The sequence below is a fragment of the Salvelinus fontinalis genome, chromosome 17 (assembly GCF_029448725.1).
Source record: "Salvelinus fontinalis isolate EN_2023a chromosome 17, ASM2944872v1, whole genome shotgun sequence".
NCBI lineage: Eukaryota > Metazoa > Chordata > Actinopteri > Salmoniformes > Salmonidae > Salvelinus > Salvelinus fontinalis.
In genome coordinates, this window is record NC_074681.1 from 29,852,246 (window position 1) to 29,878,103 (window position 25,858).

Consider the following 25,858-nt stretch of genomic DNA (forward strand, 5'->3'; position numbering starts at 1 on the left):
GAAAATATTTAGCTCCCCTGGTAGGCTCACGTCACTGGGCAGCTCGCGGCGGTGTTTCCCTTTGTAATCCGTGATAGTTTGCACATCCGACAAGCATCAGAGGATTTGATCTTAGTCCTGTCTTGATGCTTTGCCTGTTTGATGGGTCATCGGAGGTCGTAGCAGGATTTCTTAAAAGGGTCTTACTATGTTCATGTAAGAAATTTGAATCTGTAAGCTACTTCTAAAGGGTGTATATTGATGTAGGCTAACTGCCTTTTTGCTTATGAGAAGTAGTCAGCCTGGTAATTTCTGATATATTATCTGCTGTTGGCTGATCTTGCTATTTTTTACCTGTGTGGAATACCCTAACTTTTCATGCAGAATACTCTACCTCTAACAAATTAACACATTTCACTCTGGCACTATACACTTCCATATTTGACTTTCTCACTCTTTGGAAGGGATACCTTTCTGAGGCGTCACAGGGCTACGTTCCATGGATAGTTTATTTGTTAAGTCTCTCGCTTGGTAATATTTGAATAACTGTTAAAGATTCTTTAATATTGGATAGCGAACATTTTCGTACAAAAAAATCAACCAAAACTTTTTCACACAGACTCACTCTGTACATAGAAAATATAGCCCACAGGTGTCTCAAGATAATTTACTGGGGGAGGAAATTATATTTTCATCCAGCTTTAAATGTCTGCCTGGATACAGTTGGAAATGTATGAGATAGTGCCAGTGAAGTCAATTAAGGAGTCGACCAGGAGAGCCATTGGCCCTGTGCCTGAGACAGACGGAACCTGCTTTGACTCATTGCTGCCCTATGGATGTGTCGGACTCTTCTCGTCGAGTTAGGCTATAAGTGGCAAAACATTGGAGCTGTTGTCAGCAAAAACTCTATCCTGAAATATGTTTTTCATTCGTCTACTGGTAGTAGTTAGGCTCCCAATAATTCTGCAGAATGTTTGTTGGCAAATAATTTAGCATGTGCAAGCGAGATGATACACACTTGACTTGGCTGCGTTTACAACTCCTCTTCAGAAATATTGAGAACATTGTGTTACAATGTTAAATGTGAAACAGACTATATATTATAAACCTCCATGTGTGGAACAGGATAGACTTTTTATTTTTTTATTTTTTTTATTTTTTTTTAACAGAGTTTGAGCTATGGTTTCCAACTTTCTTGGTAATACTCCTTGAGCGATCTTCCGGTGCTCACTCCAGATTTGTCCTCTACTGCTGTAATTCTAAGAAAGCAAACAAAAGGCTTTCGATATGTTGTTCTGATTCTGGGACCAGTCTGATTTCACGAGAATTTCGGAGGTTTGGTTTAGATTAGTTTTGCTGTATTCATTTTTTTCTTCTAAACAGCTGCGCTAGGACCAGGGATAGGGTTTTGTCTCCCATTTCAAATAGAAACTCTCAACAGGATAAGAATTAGTTTCAAGTCAAACACACCTATTGTGCAGTTAACTTTGGACTCTTCAACCCTCTCCCTTTTCTCGTCCGTCAAGGAACGTTGTAAATGAATAACTCTCCAAACATATTTAGCAGGCAAAGCCTGGCAGACATATTTGTAGAGTCTGACCTGGCTGTATTTTAACACTGTCCATTTGTCTTTTTTCTTTTCAGGAATGGGTGACAGCCACAGATATCAAAGTGACCCTGAACAGGCTCAACACATTTGGAGATGAAGTTTTCAATGATCCCAAGGTCCTAAAGTCCTATTACTACGCTATCTCAGACTTTGCAGTGGGAGGAAGGTGAGAGCAGTTCCCTCAGTTTTGTGCTATCTTCCAACAACTGTTGTCAACATCCACTGCCTGGCTTTTCCCTTGTTTGCATTTTTTTATTTGACCAATGCCATTGTTTTTGTCTCTTCTAGAAATTATAACATAAGTGAAAATAGCAACAAAATCGTATTATATTCCTTTAAAGGAGGCCCTGTCTATTAACCACACAGCATGTTTTCTCTAGTGCATGTTCACTCTATACTTTTTTGGTATGATGTCCTGGAATAACTGCAAGAATAGGAATCGCTCTGTTGGAGTGAAGAAAAAATCATTCATTATCAAACATCAAGTGCTGACAACAAAGATGTTTTTGTCTGGGTGTTGAATCATTCATCTAAAGTAGTGTAGTCTGTTGACTTCAGATCAACTTCATATCACTTATCTGGCCACATTTTACATTGTGTGGGTTCATTCTCAGTGGCTCAACCGAGAATCCAAAAAAACAATCCCTCCCAAATTCAGAACTGAAAAGCCAGAAGAGAATGGGGGATCAGACACGTATTAACAAGTGTTAAACTGCCCCCTTGCCGGTGCAGTGTCTTTTCACCTCAATCTGTTTGAAATGTGGAGCAGATTTCCATTACACAGCCGCATTCTTTGCATTCCTGCCTGCGAGTGCTGGATTACAGTGCACGGAGACTGGAATGGGGCAGTCCCCAATATGACGGCAGAGATGAGTCCAAGGACCAAGCCGGGCCAAGCTTGGGTGTAGTAGTTCTACTCTCTACCTGTCAGGGCACCAAGTTCACTGTCCACCAGTCAGCGACGTCATCACATCCACCAGCTGTATATTATGAGTAAGAAATGGATTTGACTGATATTACACGTACTACAAAATGGAAAAAAGCGTGAGGGAGGTTGGCTTTGTTTTTCTAGATGAACAAACCGCCTATTAGTCTTAATAGGTCCCTAGTGCTGTAGTGTCTTCCTTCCTGTTGTCACTTTTTCCACACTTCGCTGCCAAGTAACACCTGAAACAATACCCAAAGGTGGCTGCCATGCAATTCTTCTCTTGTTCGGAGGGGGTCTGTTGAAGTGTCTCAGGTGGAGAAGGTGCAGCCTTTCTGAATTGGGTAAACACCAGGGAGTTATCAGGGCAAATAAAACTCTCCCTGTGCCAAAATTGATTTGACTAATGATGTAATTGAGGATGGATCAAATACTCAGTAACTCAAATAAATGACGTGTATTCGTGATTCCCAACAACACACACTTAGAGTAATGACTCTCAAACATAATGTAAGCTACAAATAGTGGTGTGTTTTTGGTAGATCAAATCAAACGTTTATTGGTCACGTGCATACGGCACAGTGAAATGCTTTCTTGCTAAATCTCCTCAATGATGCAGTACAATAACTTTGTCAATTAAATGACTAATACAAGTCCAAAAATAACAACAAAAAAAGTAATAGCTATTATGAGAAGCATGCACAGCTCAGTGTTCAACACCATAGTCCCCTCCAAGCTCATCACCTAGCTAGGGACCCTGGGACTGAACCCCTCCCTCTGCAACTGGATCCTGGACTTCCTGAATGGTCGGCCCCAGGTGGTGAGGGTAGGCAACAACATCTTCGCCACGCTGACCCTCAACACGGGGGCCTCTCAGGGGTGTGTGCTTAGTCCCCTCCTGTACTCCTTGTTCACCCACGACTGCGTGGCCACGCACCACTCAAACACCAAGTTTGCCAACGACATGACGGTGGTAGGCCTGATCACCAATGGCGATGAGTCCGCCTACAGGGAGGAGGTCAGAGACATAGCCAGGACAACAACCTCTCCCTCAATGTCAGTAAGACCAAGGAGCTGATTGTGTACTATAGGAGAAAGGGGGGAGAGCACGCCTTCATCCACATGGACAGGGTGGTGTGGAGCGGGTCGAGAGCTTGAAGTTCCTTGGCATCCATATCACTAAGGACTTAACATGGTCCAGACACACCCGCACAGGCGTGAAGAGGGCACGGTAGTGCCTCTTCCCCCTCGGGAGGCTAAACAGATTTGGAATGGGGCCCTCAGATCCACATTTATACAGCTACACCATTGAGAGTATCTTGACAGGCTGCGTTACTGCTTGGTTTGGCAATTGCACTGCCCTTGACCACAAAGCGCTACAAAGGGTGGTGAGGACAGCCCAGTGCATCACTGGGGCTGAGCTCCCTGCCATCCAGAACCTCCATATGAGTCGGTGTCAGAGGAATTCCCCAAAAATTGCCAAACACTCCAGCCACCCAAGCCATGGCTGTTCACTCTGCTTCCATCCGGCAAACGGTACCAGAGCATTGGCTCTTGGACCAACAGGCTCTAAGACAGCTTCTACCCCCAAGCCATAAGACCGCTAAATAGCCAGACTGCTAAATAGTCAATTAATGGTACCTGAACTATCTGCACTGACGCTATCTAGCACTGACCCTACGAACACTCACTACACTTTATATACACACCATGTACACACTCACACACTACACTGTCACTCCCTCACACATTCAAACATTACATATGTGCGCACACACACATACCGACACAAACACACACACTTTTGCACTCATTTGCTGCTGCTACGCTGTTCTGTATTTTACGGTTGTTCTCAATCGGTATGCCTAGTCACTTTATCCTGCCGTCATTTACATATCTACCTCAAGTACCTCGTATCCCTGCGCATTGATCTGGTCCTCCCTGTATGTAGTTCCACATTGATCTGGTACTGGTACTCCCTGTATGTAGCTCCACATTGATCTTGTACTGGTACTCCCTGTATATAGCTCCATATTGTACTGGTACTCCCTGTATGTAGTTCCACATTGATCTGGTACTGGTACTCCCTGTATATAGCTCCACATTGATCTGGTACTGGTACTCCCTGTATGTAGTCCACATTGTTCTGGTACTCCCTGTATATAGCTCCACATTGATCTGGTACTTGTACTCCCTGTATGTAGCTCCACATTGTTCTGGTACTGGTACGTATGTAGCTCCATTCTTGTGTATTTTTTATTTTTTATTTAACTCTCTACTGTTGTTCCTAATCAAGCATTTCACTGTAAAGTCTACCTACACATGTTGTATTCAGGGCATGTGATAAATAACATCTGATTTGCTAGAATATATATATTTTTATTATTTTTTTATTAGGGGTGCTAGAATATTTACAGTATGATTGATTTATCAAAATGAAGACCGTTCCATACCAGGAGTAAAGTGACTTGTTATAGCAAGTTGGAGTCAACGGCAAAGTTTGCTGCTATCTGTCATGCTAATGTGGATGAATGAACACTTATTTGTAGATTACTGTAAATATAATCCAGTGATTCCCCTGTAGGGAGACGATGAGGAGCAAGCAGTGGCTGTGCTGTCATTTGTGCCACTACTCACTCTGATTGCTAGCAATATAAGTTTAAAGTTGGCACTCTGATCTTAAAGGGATAGTGCGAGATTTTGGCAATTTAGCCAAATAGGTGGGGCGCTACTGCTAAATGAATATAGGGGAAACACTGTAATCATGCTACTATCCTGTGCTGACATATGATTACACTGAAGATAAGTGCCACTGATACACAGCATGGTTGGACTATTTGAACTGCTTAACCAAGTAATTACGTCCATTACTCACTAACTGAGTTCCATTTGATGCTTACGGTCAGGTCCTCTAAGACCAGTGCAAAGGACCATATTCATAAAGCGTCTGAGTACGAGTGCTGATCTAGGATCAGTTTTTGCCTTTTACATCATAATGAATAAGATGACATAGACAGCGGGAACTTGATCCTCTTACTCTGAGACACTTTGTGAATACGGACCAGATGTTTGAGTTGTGCATTGTAACTCTCACGATGACTAACAGACTGTTCTCCGCTGTTCCAGGTGCAAGTGCAACGGCCATGCGAGTGAGTGTGTGAAAAACAACGACTTCGACAAGCCGGTTTGCAACTGCAAGCACAACACAGAGGGTGATGACTGCAATGTGTGCAAGCCGTTCTACAACGACCGTCCCTGGAGGCGAGCTACAGCCAATAACCCTAACGAGTGTCTGCGTAAGTCAGTCCCATGCTTTCCCAAACGGCACCCTGTTCCCTATGTAGTGCGCTACTTTCAACCAGAGTCCTATGGGCCCTGGTCAGGGGCCCTGGTCAAAAGTAGTGCCCTACATAGAGAATAGGATGTAATTTGGGACACAACCCATGAGTGTCTGCATAAGTCCCATAGCAAGAGATCCTTCCTGTTTCTGTGCAGGCCGGGCAGACATTCATATCATACCGCAGATGTGTGACTAATCCTGTTCAGAACAGTCCACACCACACTTCTCACGCCCACACTGCCTCAATCTGCTCCAGGCCACATAATCTGTCTCCTAAAACCAAACTTTGCCAGCAGACCACTTAGGGAAAAGTACACCTGATATGGAAAATGTGCCAAATGAAATTACCTTCCTTTAACTGCAGGGAAGGTTCAGTATGAAATTAGCTTTCAATCAGATTACTATGTAGCTCTACCACCACCTTCCCTGTATACAGTAAGTACCTCTACATTGAACCCATCCATGCATTGTCCTTAACTGTATGGGATAAACTAATGACTAGTTTACCAAAGCCTGGCATGGAAAATTTGCTTTTAGCTTTTCCCACTCTTAAATCCAGCGGTTTAAAATCACATTAGTCAGTAGTTCTACTGCTCCCTCCCCATATACACATATGTTGATCCCACCCACACATTGTCCTATACATTTGTATGTGATAAGCTAATATCTACTTTTTCTGGTGGTCCCAGAGTGCAACTGTAATGGCAAGAGTGCAGAGTGCTACTTCGACCCTGAGCTGTACCGTGCCACTGGCCACGGAGGACACTGTCGCAACTGTGCCGACAACACAGACGGGCCTAACTGCGAGCGCTGCCTGGACAACCACTACAGAGACAAATCTGGCAACCGCTGCCTGCCCTGCAGCTGCAACCCAGTGGGTGAGTGTCTGGACTATACCATTGCGTATTTACTGTTTCTATTGGGGTAAAAAGAGGGATTCGTCCCAATTGGTACCCTATTCCCTATATAGTGCACTACTTTTGACAGGAGCCGTGCAGTTCACTATTTGGGACATAGGGTGCCATTTGGGTCGGAACCTTCCTGTTTCTATTGGGGTAAGAAGATAAGTACAGTATGAAGCCAGGCTTTGTTGTGAAGTGACTGCCCTTGTCTTTATATTGGATTGAGCAATGAACCACAAGTTTTAATGTATCATTAAATACTTACTGTTTATATTGGCTGTATTGCATTAATTGAAACCAAAACTGATCTCAGGGAAAGTCTGTTTGTTTTGACTAGCAGATGCTACTTTTCATAGCAGGTTAGGAGAATTAGCAAGGCATGTTTTGTGGCGGGCTAGGGTTGGCTAAAATGCTAAAATTGTCCCAGATGCGACTCGAACATATCTAACTACAACCAGGCCTGCCCTGAGAACAGTCTTGGTTTCCACTAATGCGATGCTGCTTTCTATTGGGTAAAACAATATACAGTCTGAAGACAGTCTGTGTTTTGTAGTGCTGTGGGTTAACGTTTTATTGGATTGAGAGACAAAACGCAAGTCTTAATAGGTTAAATCTGTTGTCACCAGTATGTTAAGTTTCATAATTCCTTTATAACCACATATGCTACCCTTGAAAACCACCGCAAAACAATTGCGACATGGACACCACCAGATCCCATTACAGGCTATTCGAACAAGATTGTCCACATGTTGTGTGAATTGTCTGGGCTGTTTAACAATGATCGTTCACATGTGTGTTGAAATGCTGAACTGATGTTGATCTGTGCTTCTTTCTCTCTACTGCCAGGCTCTCTGGCCACTCAGTGTGACAACACAGGACGCTGCAGCTGTAAACCAGGTGTGATGGGGGACAAGTGTGACCGCTGCCAACCTGGCTTCCACACCTTGACCGAAGCAGGTTGCAGGTATATACCACCAAGCCAATAACTCTTGTTATTTGTGATATTTATATTTGCATTGCTCCAAATCAAACAATCTTAATGTTTTATGATGATTTGTTCTTATTTATTTATTGTTCGCTCTTCACGTGTTTATTTGGGAGTGAGATGGAGGCGGTCAGTCTTAGGGTGTATCCCAAATGGCATCCTTCTCCCTATGTAGTGCACTATATAGGGAATAGGATGCCATTTGGGATGTAGTTGTGTGTCAGGCCAGCAATGGTCCTTTTAGATAAACAGGCTCACAGCAGGCTTGCTTTAGAATAGATAGTGGTTATCAGACCCATGCTGTTTATGTGAATGGCTGTTCTTCTCCCTTCCCCTCCCCCACTCCTCTTCTCTCCAGAGCCTGCTCCTGTAACCCTTCTGGAAGCACACAGGAGTGTGATGTCCAGACAGGCCGTTGCCAGTGCAAGGACAACGTGGAGGGCTTCAACTGTGACAGGTCAGTGTCAGACCCACTCGCTCTCTCCGCCACAGGGATTCATTACACAGACACACAGTAACACACACAGTAACACACACACAGAGGCACAGTACACACACAAACATGATTTCCTTATACCGAAAATACACTCTAACAAGGTGGCTTTTCAGACAAAGATTGTCTTTGTCTGGGAATTGTTGAATTTTCATGGGTTTAGAATGAAACAGGGTTACGAAAGACTGTCACTTTGGCAGTGAAATATGAGTTGGCTCCAGTCAGCTAGTGCAACACAGTTTACGGTATTGTTCATTGGGAAGCATTTCAGCTCCTCTTCTGTTATGACATTTTGAGGTTTAAAGGCAGCCCGTGACACACAGAAACACAGATACACACAGGAGAGTACCTCTCTCTCAATGAAAGAATGCTCCGTATGTGTGTAAAATAGAATTAGACAGGCAGCATGACTCCCCTAGCAGCGAAGGAGACAAAATAACCCATAGATAGCTCACTCCTCCCCACTGAGACCGACTGGCAGCCAGGCCTTCTATGGCTTCTCCCAAGTCCGGCCACCCTTCCAGTCACCACTGCCTTGTCTGCTGCCTGCCTGAGACACTCTTCTCTCTGCCTGGCAATGGCCACCACCTAACCCCAGCTCCACAACCCCGGCTCCACAGACACTGGTGGGTGTAACATTCCTCCCAGCCACCCAGTTGGGCCACAGATGGTATGAATAATACCCCCAGTATGGATTCGTCCCAAATGGCACCCTATTCCCTAAATGGTGCCTGGTCAAAAGTAGTGCACTATATAGGGAATAGGGTGCCATTTCGGGCGCATTCAGTGTGTCAGATGCTGCATGGTATGGTCACTCACAACAAGTGGCTGAAATTACAGACCGTTGTTTGTCTGTCTGCCTTTTTGAAGACAGCAGTTTCACAGTCTACTGAATTGTTGTTCTCCCAAAGGCTGTCATTCATTCCCTTAAGGTGTCAGCGCATTTTACTTGAAAGGCAATATGGGACTCATAGAATATAGCCTACGCCTCAAACTGAATGTCAATACTTTCACATTTCCAAGCCTAAAGCCATATTTTAACTCAGTTTCATACAGTTAACTTTGTTTTCATATAATTAAATGAGTTACTACAGTATATGGGGCGGCAGGTAGCCTAGTGGTTAGAGTATTGGGCCAGTAACCGAAAGGTTGCTAGATCGAATCCCCGAGCTAAAAAGGAAAAAAAATCTGTCGTTCTGCCCCTGAACAAGGCAGTTAACCCACTGTTCCTAGGCCATCATTGTAATAAGAATTTGTTCTTAACTGACTTGCCTAGTTAAATAAAGGTTAAATATATATATTTCTCATATTTTTTTTATGTTGACTTTATGTCATATTTGCAGATAGACATACCCATGCTAATATAATTTTTGATGTAAGTTGATGTTAAATGGCTAATGTGGTTTATTTCAGGTGTAAGCTTGGCTACTTCAACCTGGACCCCCAGAACCCGCAGGGTTGCACTCCGTGCTTCTGCTTCCAGCACTCCTCTGTGTGTGACAGTGCTGAAGGTTACAGCATCGACACTGTTTCCTCCACCTTCGACAAAGGTGAGCCCATTCACACCTTTTCACCTTTTCATTATGGGCTCAGACCAGGCTTACTTTCTAATAAAAAAAGCTGAAGTAAGTTTATACAAATATTCCGGAAGTATGCATATATCACTGTTTAGATTAGGATCATTCAGAGGTATTTGTGATGTAAAGATATGCCTTGATAGAATTGAATGTAACAAACATGAAACCTGTTCCTAGATGATGAGCAGTGGACAGCCCAGCAGCGTGACGGCTCCAGTGTTTCAGTCCAGTGGTCTGCTGGTGGAGGGGAGATTTCCCTCATCTCTGAGGACTACTTCCCCATGTACTTTGTGGCTCCAGGTACTGTGTGACTGACACTAACTCAAATACTTTTTTTGAGAAAGAGGGACTTTTATTTTTAAACTGTTGTGGTGAAGAAGACTTCATTGGAGTGAGCCTAACAAGTATTTTCTTATCTCATTACTGTAGAGAGGTTCCTGGGCAATCAGCTGCTGAGTTACGGCCAGAACCTCACCCTGAACTTCCGGGTAGACAGGAGAGACACACGCCTTTCGGCTGAAGATGTGGTTCTGGAGGGGGCTGGCCTCAGAGTGGCTGTGCCTCTCATTGCTCAGGGAAATGCCTATCCTGGGGAGAACATGCAGACGTTTGTGTTCAGGTTGGTGGAAATCATGCAGCCTTAACCTACAGATGTGTATACTGTAGAATACCAGCACAACAAAAGTAAATTGTCTGTAATATGAAAGTTGACTTTTTACCATCTACTCTGTGGTAATAACATAATTTTGAAATTGTCACATAGAAAGCAAATGTATATATTTGTCTGTTATCTGATGTTGTGAATGCCCCTCTTTTTTTCTGTTAGGCTCCACGACAGCACAGACTACCCCTGGAGGCCCACCCTCCCTCAGTCTGAGTTCCAGAAGCTCCTGCACAATCTGACGTCCATCAAGATCCGTGGCACCTACAGCGAGAGAAGTATGCATCCACTCGTCCGCCCCGCCTCGCCTCACAATGTAAACCATACATCCTGGTTTAGGGCCTGTATTCATAAAGGATCTCAGAGTGGGAGTACTGATCTATGATCATGTTTCCCCTGTACATAAAGGGCAGAAAACAGATCCTAGGTCAGCACTCCTACTTAGAGACGCTTCATGAATATGGGCCCAAGCCTACAGTAGTCTCTGTATGATTTGACCATGACTAGCTTGGGAGTAAGTTAGGTCAAGCGAACTGATACGCTTGGATTTCATATGCTTTTAACAGTTCTGAGGACATCTCTCAGCTAATCACAGAGAGGATGTTGAAACTCCAACCTAGTCATAATATTAGTGCTCAGGTTAAGGCTGAATCTTTCTCATTTCCCCTAAAGCCACCACGTGGTGATGATTTGCCCTGTTATTGAGGTCATCAGATCCTCTCCGAACAAATATCCAGATAACTCTAAGGGCAAAAACATAGTAATAGTCACTTACCTCAATACATTAGACATTACCAAGGAGGCCTAATCAATGCAATGAAAATGGAAAGCTGGGAGACAAGAATGTTGGTGGTCTGTGTCTTTGATTCCATGTCAACATTTCGGCCTAGTGGCCTTTCTCAAGACAAGATGCAGACATCTAATCAATTCTCATCGTTCCCCAGGTGCTGGCTACCTTGACGATGTAATGCTGATCACGGCGAGGAGAGGTCCAGGGACCCCGGCCCGCTGGGTAGAGAAGTGTACCTGCCCTCAGGGCTACACGGGACAGCATTGTGAGAGGTGCGCCCTGGGATACAGGAGGAGCAGACCAGACCTGGGGGCCTTCAGTTCCTGTGACGCCTGCAACTGTAACGGACACAGTGACACGTGTAACCCCGACACAGGTCAGTGAGATGACAATGAGTGGCTGACACCCTAATGGCGCCCAATTCCCTATATAGTGCACTACTGTAGAGCAGGGCCCATAGGGAAACAACAAGGAGTAGAGACTGGAGACGAGTCCGCAATCATCACATGACTGGTTGGGTATATGTCTCAGCCAGGAGCCATGCAGTACACCTGGGGTTCTATCTGCTATGGCTAAATGTGTCTGTGTTTGGAACAGTGGAATGTTCAACATTTAAATGTCCTTGTTAGAGTGGAACAGAACATGGAGTAACAGATCACAGCAACATCAGCCAGTAATAACACTCTGCTATAAAGAGAGAGATTTGTCTGTGTGTCCAGTGGTTTAAAACATGACTGATAGGATGTCATTGTCAATAAGAATTTATCTTAACTGACTTGCCTAGTTAAATAAAGGTTCAATAAAAATAAATAAAATAGGCAGCCTACTCTCTCCTCATCTACTATAAAAAGGTGTCTGGATATAAAATAGTGGGCCCTTTAAACTCTCATCGGTCTTAGACTCCCCCCTGGTGGCGGGAAGGGAAAGGGGATAGCTAGTCAGTTGCGTAACGGAATGCATTCACCCGAAGTGTGTCTTCCGCGCTTAACCCAACCCCTCTTAATCATAGACATGACGTGTGTTTGATGTCTGTCTGAAGGGATGTGTGACTGCCAACACAACACAGCTGGGCTCACTTGTGAGAGGTGTAAAGACGGTTACTATGGAGATTCCAGTGTGGGCAGTTCCAGCGACTGCAAGCCCTGCCCCTGCCCCGGAGGATCCACTTGTGCTGTCGTTCCTAAGACCAAGGAGGTTGTCTGCACCAACTGTCCCACAGGAACCACAGGTAATATTTAAAGAGAGATTGTGATTAAAAAAATAAAAAACGCATATAAGTAATCTGTGATGAAAACGTTGCAGATTTATAGATTAGAACCAAATCAACTGTTAGGGATAGTCTGTAGGTAGTTTTGAAAGTGTCAAGTACTGGTTGAATTATTTTCTATTTATCACAATTCAAGACTGTTTATAAAAAATTAAATAAACATATTTATAAAGTGGAACGACTGAGACCAAGGTCTCATTTACAGTAGAGCCTGTTTTTTAATTCAAAGAAAAAACAACATATGCATAAATACAGACACAAGACGCATTAAGAAAAAAAATCACTTAACATTTAATAAATCTGAAATGGATTTTTTGATTTGTGTAAGAGGCACTAGAACATCCATTCTAATAGTTTTTTGTAAATTGTTTCACATGTAAGGTGCAGCATAACTGTAGGTGCACTTACCGATCTGTGTAGAAACTGGGGGGATCTGAAGTGTAATGTAATTCATCAACCTAGTTTTAGAATGAGTCATTCTATAAGAGATTAGAGATGTCAAATACATTCAATGTTTTTGGATTAACGCTTTATAGATAAATAACATAAAATTCTGCTCTCTTCTGCCCGCTAAAGAGGCCCAAAACTACTTCTTGATATAAGGAATAGTGGTACGTTTTGAAACCAGAGCCAGTAATGAACCTTGGGGCACAACAATATACAGCATCCAAGGATTTAAAGTGTGGACGCTGCAGCATGAATGTAAAAAACATCCACATATTCCAATACACACATAAAGGTGGCCTGAACCATTTTCTTTCTATTAACAGATGATAAACAGACTTTGATTCCATAAAAGAAACCAATCTTAAACTTCAACTTTGTAAATGGATAAAACATCATGATGAATGTTCCAAATTGTGTTTATTGTATGTACCTATTTCTCAATTCAGTTCAGGAGCTGTATGTATGGCAGCTTTTATTAGATATTCAAATATATTAATTATCACGTAATCCAAACTATGAATTGCATCTTTCCCCAGGCAAGCGCTGTGAGCTGTGTGATGATGGTTTCTTCGGAGACCCCCTGGGTGAGAACGGGCCGGTGAGGGTGTGTCGGGCCTGTAAGTGTAGCGACAACATCGACCCCAACGCTGTGGGCAACTGTGACCGAGAGACTGGGGAGTGCCTCAAGTGTATCTACAACACAGACGGCTTCTTCTGCGACCGCTGCAAAGAGGGCTTCTATGGAAACCCTCTGGCCACCAACTCCAACGACAAGTGCAAACGTAAGATGAGAATATGATCAGCATGACGTGTCTGTGTGTGTGTGTACAGTTGAGTTCCACATACTGACTGATGTGTTCATCGGTGATAATGGGCCTCTCTCTATTCCACTCTATCCTGTGTACTGTTGAGTTCCACATACTGTACAGAGATGACTGATGCTTGCAGTGGTAGTCATGGGTTTCTCTTCTCTCCTGTCCCCAGCCTGCTCCTGCTCTCCGTACGGCACAGTGGACAGACAAACCAGCTGTCTGCAGGTCACAGGCCAGTGCCCGTGTCTCGCCCACGTCACCAACAGGGACTGCAGCGCTTGTGAGCCTGGCTTCTTCAACCTGCAGAGCGGAACAGGTTGCGAACGGTCAGTACCCACTCTGTAGACCTTCACTCTTTACACCTTAATATCCAGCTTTTAGTAGAAGCATTTCTGAGTAGTTAATAAGGTACTTCCTTGTAGAAAAGCCAAAGAAATAAACATGAATAATTATTAAAATTAATAATTATCTTACTAGAAATGGTGGTCTGTTATATGAATCTTTAGCTGTTTGATTGTGTTCATGGCCATGTTTCAATAGCTAAGTTGTAATATGCCTTGATTTTATTTTGTTGTCGTGACAGATGCACCTGCAATCCTATTGGGTCCACCAATGGTCAGTGTGACATCGGTTCCGGTCAGTGTGAATGCCAGCCCGGCGTCACCGGTCTGCGCTGTGAACGCTGCGAGGTCAACTTCTTTGGATTCGGATTGTCTGGCTGCAAACGTATGGCTACCATACTTTTCCTTCTTTCTCTATCCTCTACCATTGTGATTAAACTCTTGCAACATTTCATATTATGGCGTGCAGATGTGCATTACTATATCACGTGAGGAGTTTGTGTCTGATGGGAAGAGAATATCATTCTAACTTGAAGAGTCCCCTCTGTATTTGTCATTGTAGCTTTTCAAACCTCCACTCTGGAATCACATGTTTTACGAGCCTTTTTCATTTATCCGTTTCTCTTCTTCCTCTACTTCAGCGTGCGACTGCGACCCAGAGGGCTCCTCTACGACCCAGTGTAAGGATGATGGCCGCTGCGAGTGCCGCCCAGGCTTTGTGGGAGCCAGGTGTGACATGTGTGAGGAGAACTACTTCTACAACCGCTCTACTCTCGGCTGCCAGCAGTGTCCATCTTGTTACTCTCTCGTCAGAGACAAGGTACAGACTCTTGGTGGTGTTTTCGTCAGTTGATTGTTTTTGTTAATAAAGTTGCATTCTAGCACACCAACTATCCTCCTTCCTTTCCTGTCTCTCTTCACTGTCTTTGTCCAAATATTAAAAAAATATATATTTAATTAAGTTGTGTGCTTGACATGTCTGTATAGCTGCATAGGCAACCACACTAATCCTTATGGTTTTACACTTACATAGGTGAACCAGCAGAGACAGAAGCTGCAAGACCTGCAGAATTTGATTGACAACCTGGGCTCTACGTCGGAGGCTGTCAATGACAAGGCCTTTGAGGACCGTCTAAAGCAGGCAGAGAAAGCCATCATGGACCTGCTGGAGGAGGCTCAGACCAGCAAAGGTACAGGACTCTAAATATCTCAATTTAAAATATATATATTTTAAAGTAGGTCTCACTAGCTTGAAACAACTAGAATTAGACAAGAAAGGCCCTTATGTCAATTTTTAAAGATGTATTCGGCCTAATTAACTTGAAAGAATGCTGTTCTATCCCAGTAGAGTTAAATCAAATGATTCAGGAATGTTTGTTGTGAATGCTGTTTTCAGTTATGTAGTGGGGTGGTATGCATACATCCATTAAACCTTGTCCCAGGTGCTGGATCAGAGAGGACTATGTGAAATGTACTTTTATTTACTTCTTATTATATATTTTCAGATGTAGACAAAGGCCTGCTGGAGCGCCTGGGTAACCTGAACAACACGCTGACCACTCAGTGGAACCGTCTGCAGAACATCAGGAACAGTGTGGATGACACGGGAACCCAGACCGACAAGGCCCGCAACCGGGTCCGAGACGCTGAGGACCTGGTCGACCGCGCCCGCGAGGAACTGGATAAGGCCAAGGACGCCATCAGCAAACTGGTCGGTCATCCCCTAATGATAATTTTGAGAAATGTATTTGTTTTATGCAATATTCATCCAATATTCTACCATGTATGATCAGTTTCTAGATAATTTTTTTGTCATGTTGCTAGGATAATAATGTCCATTCTAGGGATTCTATAGGTGATTATATTGCTCCAGATGTTCAGTAAGATACTTGGAGCTGAATTAATTACATATAGAATTCATATAATGGACATTAGCATCCTAGCAACATGACAAAAAACTGATCATATTTGGTAAAATATTGTATATAACAAATAATTATATTATGAACGGTAGGATCTCGATGCTTTGAGCACCACGTTATTTGTCTATTTTTGTTGTACAGACCCCCAGTTCATATTTGGTCCTGTAGCACAATGAACAAGTCCTCCTGCATGAAAAAAGAAATAACAGGGGTTCATTGATTTCGTACTTTATTATTTTTCTCGCCCAGGACATCAAAACACCCTCAAACACCGCAGATCCTAACAACATGACGCTTCTGGCAGAGGAGGCTCGCAATCTGGCCGACAAGTAAGAACTGCTACAATTATGAAACAATTGTTGTTCTCTGAAATGTATTGCCTGGGATGTCTGGGATGTGTATTCTTGGCTGAAAAATGGGGAACTCGCAAAAAAATGAAATATTAATTAACTTTAATTAAAACAAAATAATTGGTAGGCCAGAACAAAAGTGTATATTTTTGGGTGCGTGAACCCTATCACCACTTTTTATGTTATTTTTCTTGAGCTGTAAGAAGCCCCGTCATGTAGTCGATGAAAAATATAAGCCTCATCCTGTTACATCTGTAGACATAAAATGGATGCGGATCAAATCGAGAAGATCGCCAAGGATGCCAACAACACATCCACCAAGGCTCTCAACCTGCTGATGAAGACTCTAGATGGCGAGGGAAAGACCAACAAAGACATTGACGAGCTCAACAGGAAGTATGTCACTGTCAGCAACAGCACTTTTCTGTGATGATTCCTCCTTTATTTTGTCAATCAAAATAAATCCCATTTCAGGAACATTTATTCTGTCCGGAACATGTCATAAGCTAGTACAGGTTCAAATCTCCTCACCACTTTTATAATTGAAACCGTCATGTTCACCCTCATAGGTACAATGAAGCAAAGGACCTGGCTAAGAACCTGGAGAAACAGGCCAACAAGGTGCATGCTGAGGCAGAGGAGGCAGGCGACAAAGCCCTGAAGATCTACGCTAACCTGACCAGCCTGCCACCCCTCAACACCAAATCACTGGAGGTCAGTTGCATGAAGTGACTAATCCTCTTTTAGGGAGAGACAGTGCTGCATCCCAAATGGCACCCTATTCCCTTACTAGTGCACTACTGGTCAAAATTAGTGCACTAGAAAGCGAATAGGATGTCATTTGGGATGTAGGCAGCATCATCAGGCATCTCTTCATTGATGAAACAACCGTTTGGAATATGTTCCCTGTCACAAATGATTGACAGGATACTCACAAGACATACATGTAAATGGCCATCAGGACATTACTGAAGTCGTTTCCAAGTCTTGAAAGATAACTTACCTTGACTTCTGATTACAGGACGAAGCGAGCAAGATCAAGAAGGAGGCGTCAGACCTGGACAAACTAATTGACAAGACAGAGAAGGAGTACAACGACCTGAGGGACGACCTGAGAGGGAAGGAGACTGAGGTCCGCAAGCTGCTGGAGAAGGGAAAGACTGAGCAGCAGGTAGGACAGGAGAGCATTACTTAGGGTTGCAAAATGTTGATCACTTTCCCAAATTCTCAGGCTACCAGAAATCCCAGTTGGAGGATTCCCTGATTTCCTGCTTATTCCAGCCTGATGCCAGGAATCTTCCAACCAGGATATCTTGAAAATCAGGGGCCTCATAACAATTGTGTAAATTTCACACTAAATATCTGCATGTGCCATTTATGAAAGGAATACAACCGTAAAAAAATATTGATATTTCTAAACTTGCCGCACACCATACTTGCCGCATGTTTCCCGTTATAAATCCAACCCATCCTAAAACTGTGAACGTGCATTAGAACTCTGAAAAACACCCTCCATTCACGAAGGCTGGGAATTGCCAGGGACCTTGCGATACAATATTATCCCGATACCTAGGTGCCGATACGATGTGTCTTGCAATTCTCACGATTCTATATTTATTGCCGATTCGGTACTGTGATTTTATTGTGATTCGATGTTCCAAACTTTTTCCTCACCATATGTCTGCTGCAGAGGGACAAGAGAGAGACAGTTTTGATCAGTAATGGAAATACAAGTGCTAAAAACAAATTGCCTCCATATGTAAGAAGATGGTGCAGGTACAGCCAACTAGCGTAAAAATAATATTGCGATATTGTCAAGACAATTACATTTAAGTCATTTAGCAGACGCTCTTATCCAGAGCGACTTACAAATTGGTAATTCACCTTATATCCAGTGGAACAGCCACTTTACAATAGTGCATCTAAATCTTTTAAGGGGGGGGGTTTAGAAGGATTACTTTATCCTATCCTAGGTATTCCTTAAAGAGGTGGGGTTTCAGGTGTCTCCGGAAGGTGGTGATTGACTCCGCTGACCTGGCGTCGTGAGGGAGTTTGTTCCACCATTGGGGTGCCAGAGCAGCGAACAGTTTTGACTGGGCTGAGCGGGAACTGTACTTCCTCAGAGGTAGGGAGGCGAGCAGGCCAGAGGTGGATGAACGCAGTGCCCTTGTTTGGGTGTAGGGCCTGATCAGAGCCTGAAGGTACTGAGGTGCCGTTCCCCTCACAGCTCCGTAGGCAAGCACCATGGTCTTGTAGCGGATGCGAGCTTCAACTGGAAGCCAGTGGAGAGAGCCGAGGAGCGGGGTGACGTGAGAGAACTTGGGAAGGTTGAACACCAGACGGGCTGCGGCGTTCTGGATGATTTGTAGGGGTTTAATGGCACAGGCAGGGAGCCCAGCCAACAGAGAGTTGCAGTAATCCAGACGGGAGATGACAAGTGCCTGGATTAGGACCTGCGCCGCTTCCTGTGTGAGACAGGGTCGTACTCTGCGAATGTTGTAGAGCATGAACCTACAGGAACGGGTCACCGCCTTGATGTTAGTTGAGAACGACAGGGTGTTGTCCAGGATCACACCAAGGTTCTTAGCGCTCTGGGAGGAGGACACAATGGAGTTGTCAACCGTGATGGCGAGATCATGGAAGGGGCAGTCCTTCCCCGGGAGGAAGAGCAGCTCCGTCTTGCCAAGGTTCAGCTTGAGGTGGTGATCCGTCATCCACACTGATATGTCTGCCAGACATGCAGAGATGCGATTCGCCACCTGGTTATCAGAAGGGGGAAAGGAGAAGATTAATTGTGTGTCGACTGCATAGCAATGATAGGAGAGGCCATGTGAGGATATGACAGAGCCAAGTGACTTGGTGTATAGCGAGAAAAGGAGAGGGCCTAGAACAGAGCCCTGGGGGACACCAGTGGTGAGAGCACGTGGTGCGGAGACAGATTCTCGCCACGCCACCTGGTAGGAGCGACCTGTCAGGAAGGACGCAATCCAAGCGTGGGCCGCGCCGGAGATGCCTAACTCGGAGAGGGTGGAGAGGAGGATCTGATGGTTCACAGTATCAAAGGCAGCCGATAGGTCTAGAAGGATGAGAGCAGAGGAGAGAGAGTTAGCTTTAGCAGTGCGGAGCGCCTCCGTGACACAGAGAAGAGCAGTCTCAGTTGAATGACTAGTCTTGAAACCTGACTGATTTGGATCAAGAAGGTCATTCTGAGAGAGATAGCAGGAGAGCTGGCCAAGGACGGCACGTTCAAGAGTTTTGGAGAGAAAAGAAAGAAGGGATACTGGTCTGTAGTTGTTGACAGCGGAGGGATCGAGTGTAGGTTTTTTCAGAAGGGGTGCAACTCTCGCTCTCTTGAAGACGTAAGGGACGTAGCCAGCGGTCAAGGATGAGTTGATGAGCGAGGTGAGGTAAGGGAGAAGGTCTCCGGAAATGGTCTGGAGAAGAGAGGAGGGGATAGGGTCAAGCGGGCAGGTTGTTGGGCGGCCGGCCTTCACAAGACGTGAGATTTCATCTGGGGAGAGAGGGGAGAAGGAGGTCAAAGCACAGGGTAGGGCAGTGTGAGCAGAACCAGCGGTGTCGTTTGACTTAGCAAACGAGGATCGGATGTCGTCGACCTTCTTTTCAAAATGGTTGACGAAGTCATCCGCAGAGAGGGAGGAGGTGGAGGAGGATTCAGGAGGGAGGAGAAGGTGGCAAAGAGCTTCCTAGGGTTAGAGGCAGATGCTTGGAATTTAGAGTGGTAGAAAGTGGCTTTAGCAGCAGAGACAGAAGAGGAAAATGTAGAGAGGAGGGAGTGAAAGGATGCCAGGTCCGCAGGGAGGCGAGTTCTCATCCATTTCAGCTCGGCTGCCCGGAGCCCTGTTCTGTGAGCTCGCAATGAGTCGTCGAGCCACGGAGCAGGAGGGGAGGACCGAGCCGGCCTGGAGGATAGGGGACATAGAGAGTCAAAGGATGCAGAAAGGGAGGAGAGGAGGGTTGAGGAGGCAGAATCAGGAGATAGGTTGGAGAAGGTTTGAGTAGAGGGAAGAGATGATAGGATGGAAGAGGAGAGAGTAGCGGGGAAGAGAGAGCGAAGGTTGGGACGGCGCGGTACCATCCGAGTAGGGGCAGAGTGGGAAGTGTTGGATGAGAGCGAGAGGGAAAAGGATACAAGGTAGGGGTCGGAGACTTGGTGGGGAGTTGCAATGAGATTAGTGGAAGAACAGCATCAGACGATACGTTATATCGTAATTTTTTTTATCGTGAAATGTAACTGTATAGGGGTTTTTGCCCCCCCCCCCCCCCCCCCCCCCCCCCCCATCAGTACGATTCAGCATTTATGGTGACAATAACGGCCCTTTATTTGCTGTTTAATTTTGAACTATTGAAATGGGCCACGGCTGTTCCTAAAAGAAAGAGCAATGGCTAGTTAGATCACATTTCTGTAGAGCTGTGGGCAGAATGTTTTGATATTTTGCAGGGACTTTTTCAAACTAAACATCAAATAAAATGACATTTTATTGGTCACATTCACATATTTAGCAGATGTTATTGTGGGTGTAGCGAAATGCTGGTGTTCCTAGCTCAAACAGTACAGTAGAATCTAACAATTCACAACAATACACAAATTTAAAAACTTAAATAATGGAATTAAGAAATATTAGGACGAGCAATGTCGGAGTGGCATTGACTAAAATACAGTATATTCATAAGAGATGAGTAAAGCAGTTATTACATTATTAAAGTAACTAGTGTTCCATTATTATTGTGGCCAGTGATTCTATGTACAGTTGAAGTCGGAAGTTTACATACACTTAGGTTGCAATCATTTTTCAACCACTCCACAAATGTCTTGTTAACTAACTATAGTTTTGGCAAGTCGGTTAGGACAGCTACTTTGTGCATGACACAAGTAATTTTTCCAAAAATTGTTTACAGACAGATTATTTCACTTATAATTCACTGTATCACAATTTCAGTGGGTCAGAAGTTTACATACACTAAGTTGACTGTGCCTTTAAACAGCTTGGAAAACTCCAGAAAATGATGTCATGGCTTTAGAAGCTTCTGATAGGCTAATTGACATAATTTGAGTCAATTGGAAGTGTACATGTGGATGTATTTCAAGGCCTACCTTCAAACTCAGTGCCTCTTTGCTTGCCATCATGGGAAAATCAAAAGAAATCATCCAAGACCTCCGAATTATTTTTTTAGACCTCCACAAGTCTGGTTCATCCTTGAGAGCAATTTCCAAACGCCTGAAGGTACCACGTTCATCTGTACAAACAATAGTACGCAAGTATAAACACCATAGGACCATGCAGCCGTCATACCGTTTAGGAAGGAGACGCTTCTGTCTCCTAGAGATGAATGTACTTTGGTGCGAAAGGTGCAAATCAATCCCAGAACAGCAGCTCAGGACCTTGTGAAGATGCTGGAGGAAACATGTACAAAAGTATCTATATCCACAGTAAAAGGAGTCCTATCTCGACATAACCTGAAAGGCCGCTCAGCAAGGAAGAAGCCACTGCTCCAAAACTGCCGTAAAAAAAGCCAGACTACAGTTTGCAACTGCACATGGGGACAAAGATCATACTTTTTGGAATAATGTCCTCTGGTCTGATGAAACAAAAAAAGAACTGTTTGGCCATAATGACCATTGTTATGTTTGGAGGAAAAAGGGGGACACTTGCAAGCCGAAGAACACCATCCCAACCCTGCTGCACGGGGGTGGCAGCATCATGTTGTGGGGGTGCTTTGCTGCAGGTCTGTCTGGTGCACGTCACAAAATAGATGGCGTCATGAGGAAGGAAAATAATGTGGATATATTGAAGCAACATCTCAAGACATCAGTCAGGAAGTTAAAGCTTGGTCACAAATGGGTCTTCCAAATGAACAATGACCCCAAGCATACTTCCAAAGTTGTGGCAAAATGGCTTAAGGACAAAAAAGTCAAGGTATTGGAGTGGCCATCGCAAAGCCCTGAGCTCAATCCCATAGAAAATGTGTGGGCAGAACTGAAAAAGCATGTGCGAGCAAGGAGGCCTACACATCTGATTAAATTACACCAGCTCTGTCAGGAGAAATGGGCCAAAATCCACCCAACTTATTGTGGGAAGCTTGTGGAAGGCTACCCGCAAAGTTTGACCCAAGTTAAACAATTTAAAGGCAATGCTACTAAATACTAATTTGAGTGTATGTAAACTTCTGACCCACTGGGAATGTAATGAAAGAAATAAAAGCTGAAATAAATCACTCTCTCTACTATTATTATTATTAGTATTATTCTGACATTTCACATTCTTAAAATAAAGTGGTGATCCTAACTGACCTAAGACAGGGAATTTTTACAAGGATCAAATGTCAGGAATTGTGAAAAACTGAGTTGAAATGTATTTGGCTAAGGTGTATGTAAACTTCCGACTTCAACTGTGTATAGAGCAGCAGCCTCTAAGGTGCAGGGACGAGTAACCAGGTGGTAGCCGGCTAGTGATGGCTATTTAACAGTCTGATGGCTGTTTATCAGTCTCTCGGTCCCAGCTTTGATGCACCTGTAATGACCTTGCCTTCTGGATGATAGCGGGGTGAACAGGCTGTGGCTCGGGTGGTTGATGTCCTTGATGATCGTTTTGGCCTTCCTGTGACATTTGGTGCTTTAGGTGTCCTGGAGGGCAGGCAGTGTGCCCCCGGTGATGCGTTGAACAGACCACACCACCCTCTGGAGAGCCCTGCGGTTGCGGGTGGTGCAATTGCCGTACCAGGCGGTGATACAGACCGACAGCATGCTTTCAATTGTGCATCTGTAAAAGTTTGTGAGGGTCTTATGGGTCAAGACACATTTTTTCCGCCTCCATCACACTGTCTGTGTGGCTGGACCATTTCAGATTGTCAGTTATGTGTACGCCGAGGAACTTGAAGTTATCCACCTTCTGCACTGCGGTGCTGTTGATGTGCTGTTGGTGCTGTTGATCAGCTCCGTTGTTTTGTTGATGTTGAGGGAGAAGTTATTTTCCCGGTAACACAAGGCTGTCTCTTCTTCGTTGGTAATCAGGCCTACTACTGTTGTCTTCTGCAAACTTGATGATTGAGTTGGAGGAGTGCGTGCCACGCAGTCATGGGTTAACAAGGGAGTACAGGAGGGGGCTGAGTACACACCCTTGTGGAGCTCCTGTGTTGAGGATCAGTGAAGTGGAGGTGTTGTTTTCTACCTTCACCACCTGGGGGCGGCCCGTCGAACTTCAGGACCCAGTTGCACAGGCGGAGTTCTGACCCAGGGCATCAAGCTTAATGATGAGCTAGGAGGGTACTATGGTGTTGAAGGCTGAGCTATAGTCAATAAACAACATTCTTACATGGGTATTCCTCTTGTCCAGATGGGATAGGGCAGTGTGCAGTGCATTGGCTATTTCATCGTCTGTGGATCTATTGGGGCGGTAAGGAATTAGAAGTGGGTCTATGGTGTCAGGTAAGGTAGAGTCGATATGATCCTTGACTAGTCTCTCAAAGTACTTCATGATGACAGAAGTCAGTGTTACAGGGCGGTAGTCATTTACTTCAGTTACCTTTGCTTTCTTGGGTATAGGAACAATGGTAGACATCTTGAAGAAACTGGGGACAGCGGACTGGGATAGGGAGAGATTGAATGTGTCTGTAGACACTCCAGCCAGCTGGTCTGCGCATGCTCTGAGGACACGACTAGGGATGCTGTCTGGGCCGGGAGCTTTGCGAGGGTTAACACGCTTAATTGTCTTACTCACGTCAGCCACGGAGAACGAGAGCCCACAGTCCTTGGGAGCGGGCCGCGTCGGCGGCGCTGTGTTATCCTCAAAGCGGGCTGTTTAGCTTGTCCGGGAGCAAGACCTCGGTGTCTGCAACATGGCTGGTTTCCCCATACATTGTCTGCGCGTTCTGCAAGATTGATTGTATATTCAAAACATTCAATAAAATGCAAATCAATTACTTAAAAATCATACAATGTGATTTTCTGGATTTTTGTTTTAGATTCTGTGTCTCACAGTTGAAGTGTACCTACGATAAAAATTACAGACCTCTTACATGCTTTGTAAGTAGGAAAACCTGCAAAATCGGCAGTGTATCCAATACTTGTTCTCCTCACTGTATATAATATATACTACCATTCAAAAGTTTGGGGTCACTTAGAAATGTCCTTGTTTTCCATGAAAACCTACATGAAATGAGTAGTAAAATGAATAGGAAATATAGTCGAGATGTTGACTAGGTTATAATTAATCATTTTTAATTGAAATAATTGTGTCCAAACTTTACTTTCGCCAAAGAATCCTCAATTTGCAGCAATTACAGCCTTGCAGACCTTTGGCATTCTAGTTGTCAATTTGTTGAGGTAATATGAAGAGATTTCACCCTATGCTTCCTGAAGCATCTCCCACAAGTTGGATTGGCTTGATGGGCACTTCTGACGTACCATACTGTCAAGCTGCTCCCACAACAGCTCACATATATCACCAGTAGTACATTTACTGTTAATTCCTATCGTTTCTAATCTACATTGTTTGTTACTTTGGCTATGGTCATTTTTGTTATGGCATTCAATATTCTTATTCCTGTCTTTCAATTGTCATTGTCGGAGTGGACACATTGTTTGCGGAGTGCACAACCTACTCCACACTTTTGAGAAACACGTTTTTGGTTTATTTCATTCCATTTGCGAGTAAAGTAAGGACATGCACGCATAGAAGTAGGCCTATAGTCTACCTGGCCAAATGTAAGCATATAAATGTGCCCATTTGGGGATCTGATAGTTTTTCTGATTGGCTGAACACACCACCACCAATGACCTGTGAAGCTTCTCAAGGTAATGTTTTATTCACGTCATACAAGCAAGCAAACAAGTCTGTTTTTCCATCCATTGAGAATATAATAGTTCTTCAATGTATTAAAAAAATCTTTCCAGCTCTCTCCCTTTCAATAACCACTCTGATCCAGGAAACGTCATAAAATAGGCCAACCTGGTTACTTCTTATCAGTGCATGCTTTGGACTGAAATAGGTTCTGGTACTCATTTTGGGTGCTGGTACTATTTATATTTAGGTGCACGAGCTCCACAATACTTTTGAGATAATATTCTATAAGAGGAACAGGAGCTCAAGCAGTATAAAATTGCTGGTACTCTGCTCAGGTGAGCTCCTGCCCAAGTCGAGCACTGCTTCTTAACCCTTGCACAAATAGCCTACAGCTGTGTCTGTCTCGAGCTCACTGGCAACTCTGAGGGACCAGAATATTTTATACAATGTTGCATGTTCACTAGCTTCAGGCAGATCCAAGTTAATAGTTGATACAATGTTTCAAATAAAAAAATTGGTGAGGACGACGAGCACAAAGATGAGCTTATCGGAGACGGTTTCTGACCGTTTGTGTAGAAATGCTCACGATCAGGGATGTCAACAAATTTGTTCACAACATTTGAAAGAAGCTTTTTGTGTGTATGGAACATTTCTGCT

At 44.1% G+C, this 25,858-nt stretch overlaps 1 protein-coding gene across 1 annotated transcript in view; it reads left to right on the forward strand.

Annotated features, from left to right (window-relative positions):
- The window catches only part of LOC129814126 (laminin subunit gamma-1-like), a 78,730-nt gene that overhangs the window by 44,299 nt on the left and 8,573 nt on the right, over nt 1-25,858 (forward strand). Inside the window, exons 3-23 of the mRNA XM_055866954.1 lie at nt 1,624-1,754; nt 5,640-5,809; nt 6,543-6,731; nt 7,602-7,719; nt 8,099-8,197; nt 9,647-9,783; nt 9,988-10,110; nt 10,240-10,429; nt 10,637-10,749; nt 11,416-11,637; nt 12,301-12,489; nt 13,512-13,757; nt 13,960-14,113; nt 14,371-14,513; nt 14,770-14,948; nt 15,162-15,318; nt 15,634-15,839; nt 16,300-16,379; nt 16,659-16,796; nt 16,970-17,114; nt 17,422-17,571. Coding sequence (XP_055722929.1) covers nt 1,624-1,754; nt 5,640-5,809; nt 6,543-6,731; nt 7,602-7,719; nt 8,099-8,197; nt 9,647-9,783; nt 9,988-10,110; nt 10,240-10,429; nt 10,637-10,749; nt 11,416-11,637; nt 12,301-12,489; nt 13,512-13,757; nt 13,960-14,113; nt 14,371-14,513; nt 14,770-14,948; nt 15,162-15,318; nt 15,634-15,839; nt 16,300-16,379; nt 16,659-16,796; nt 16,970-17,114; nt 17,422-17,571 — 3,279 coding nt within the window. The remainder of the gene's footprint in view (nt 1-1,623; nt 1,755-5,639; nt 5,810-6,542; nt 6,732-7,601; nt 7,720-8,098; nt 8,198-9,646; nt 9,784-9,987; nt 10,111-10,239; nt 10,430-10,636; nt 10,750-11,415; nt 11,638-12,300; nt 12,490-13,511; nt 13,758-13,959; nt 14,114-14,370; nt 14,514-14,769; nt 14,949-15,161; nt 15,319-15,633; nt 15,840-16,299; nt 16,380-16,658; nt 16,797-16,969; nt 17,115-17,421; nt 17,572-25,858) is intronic.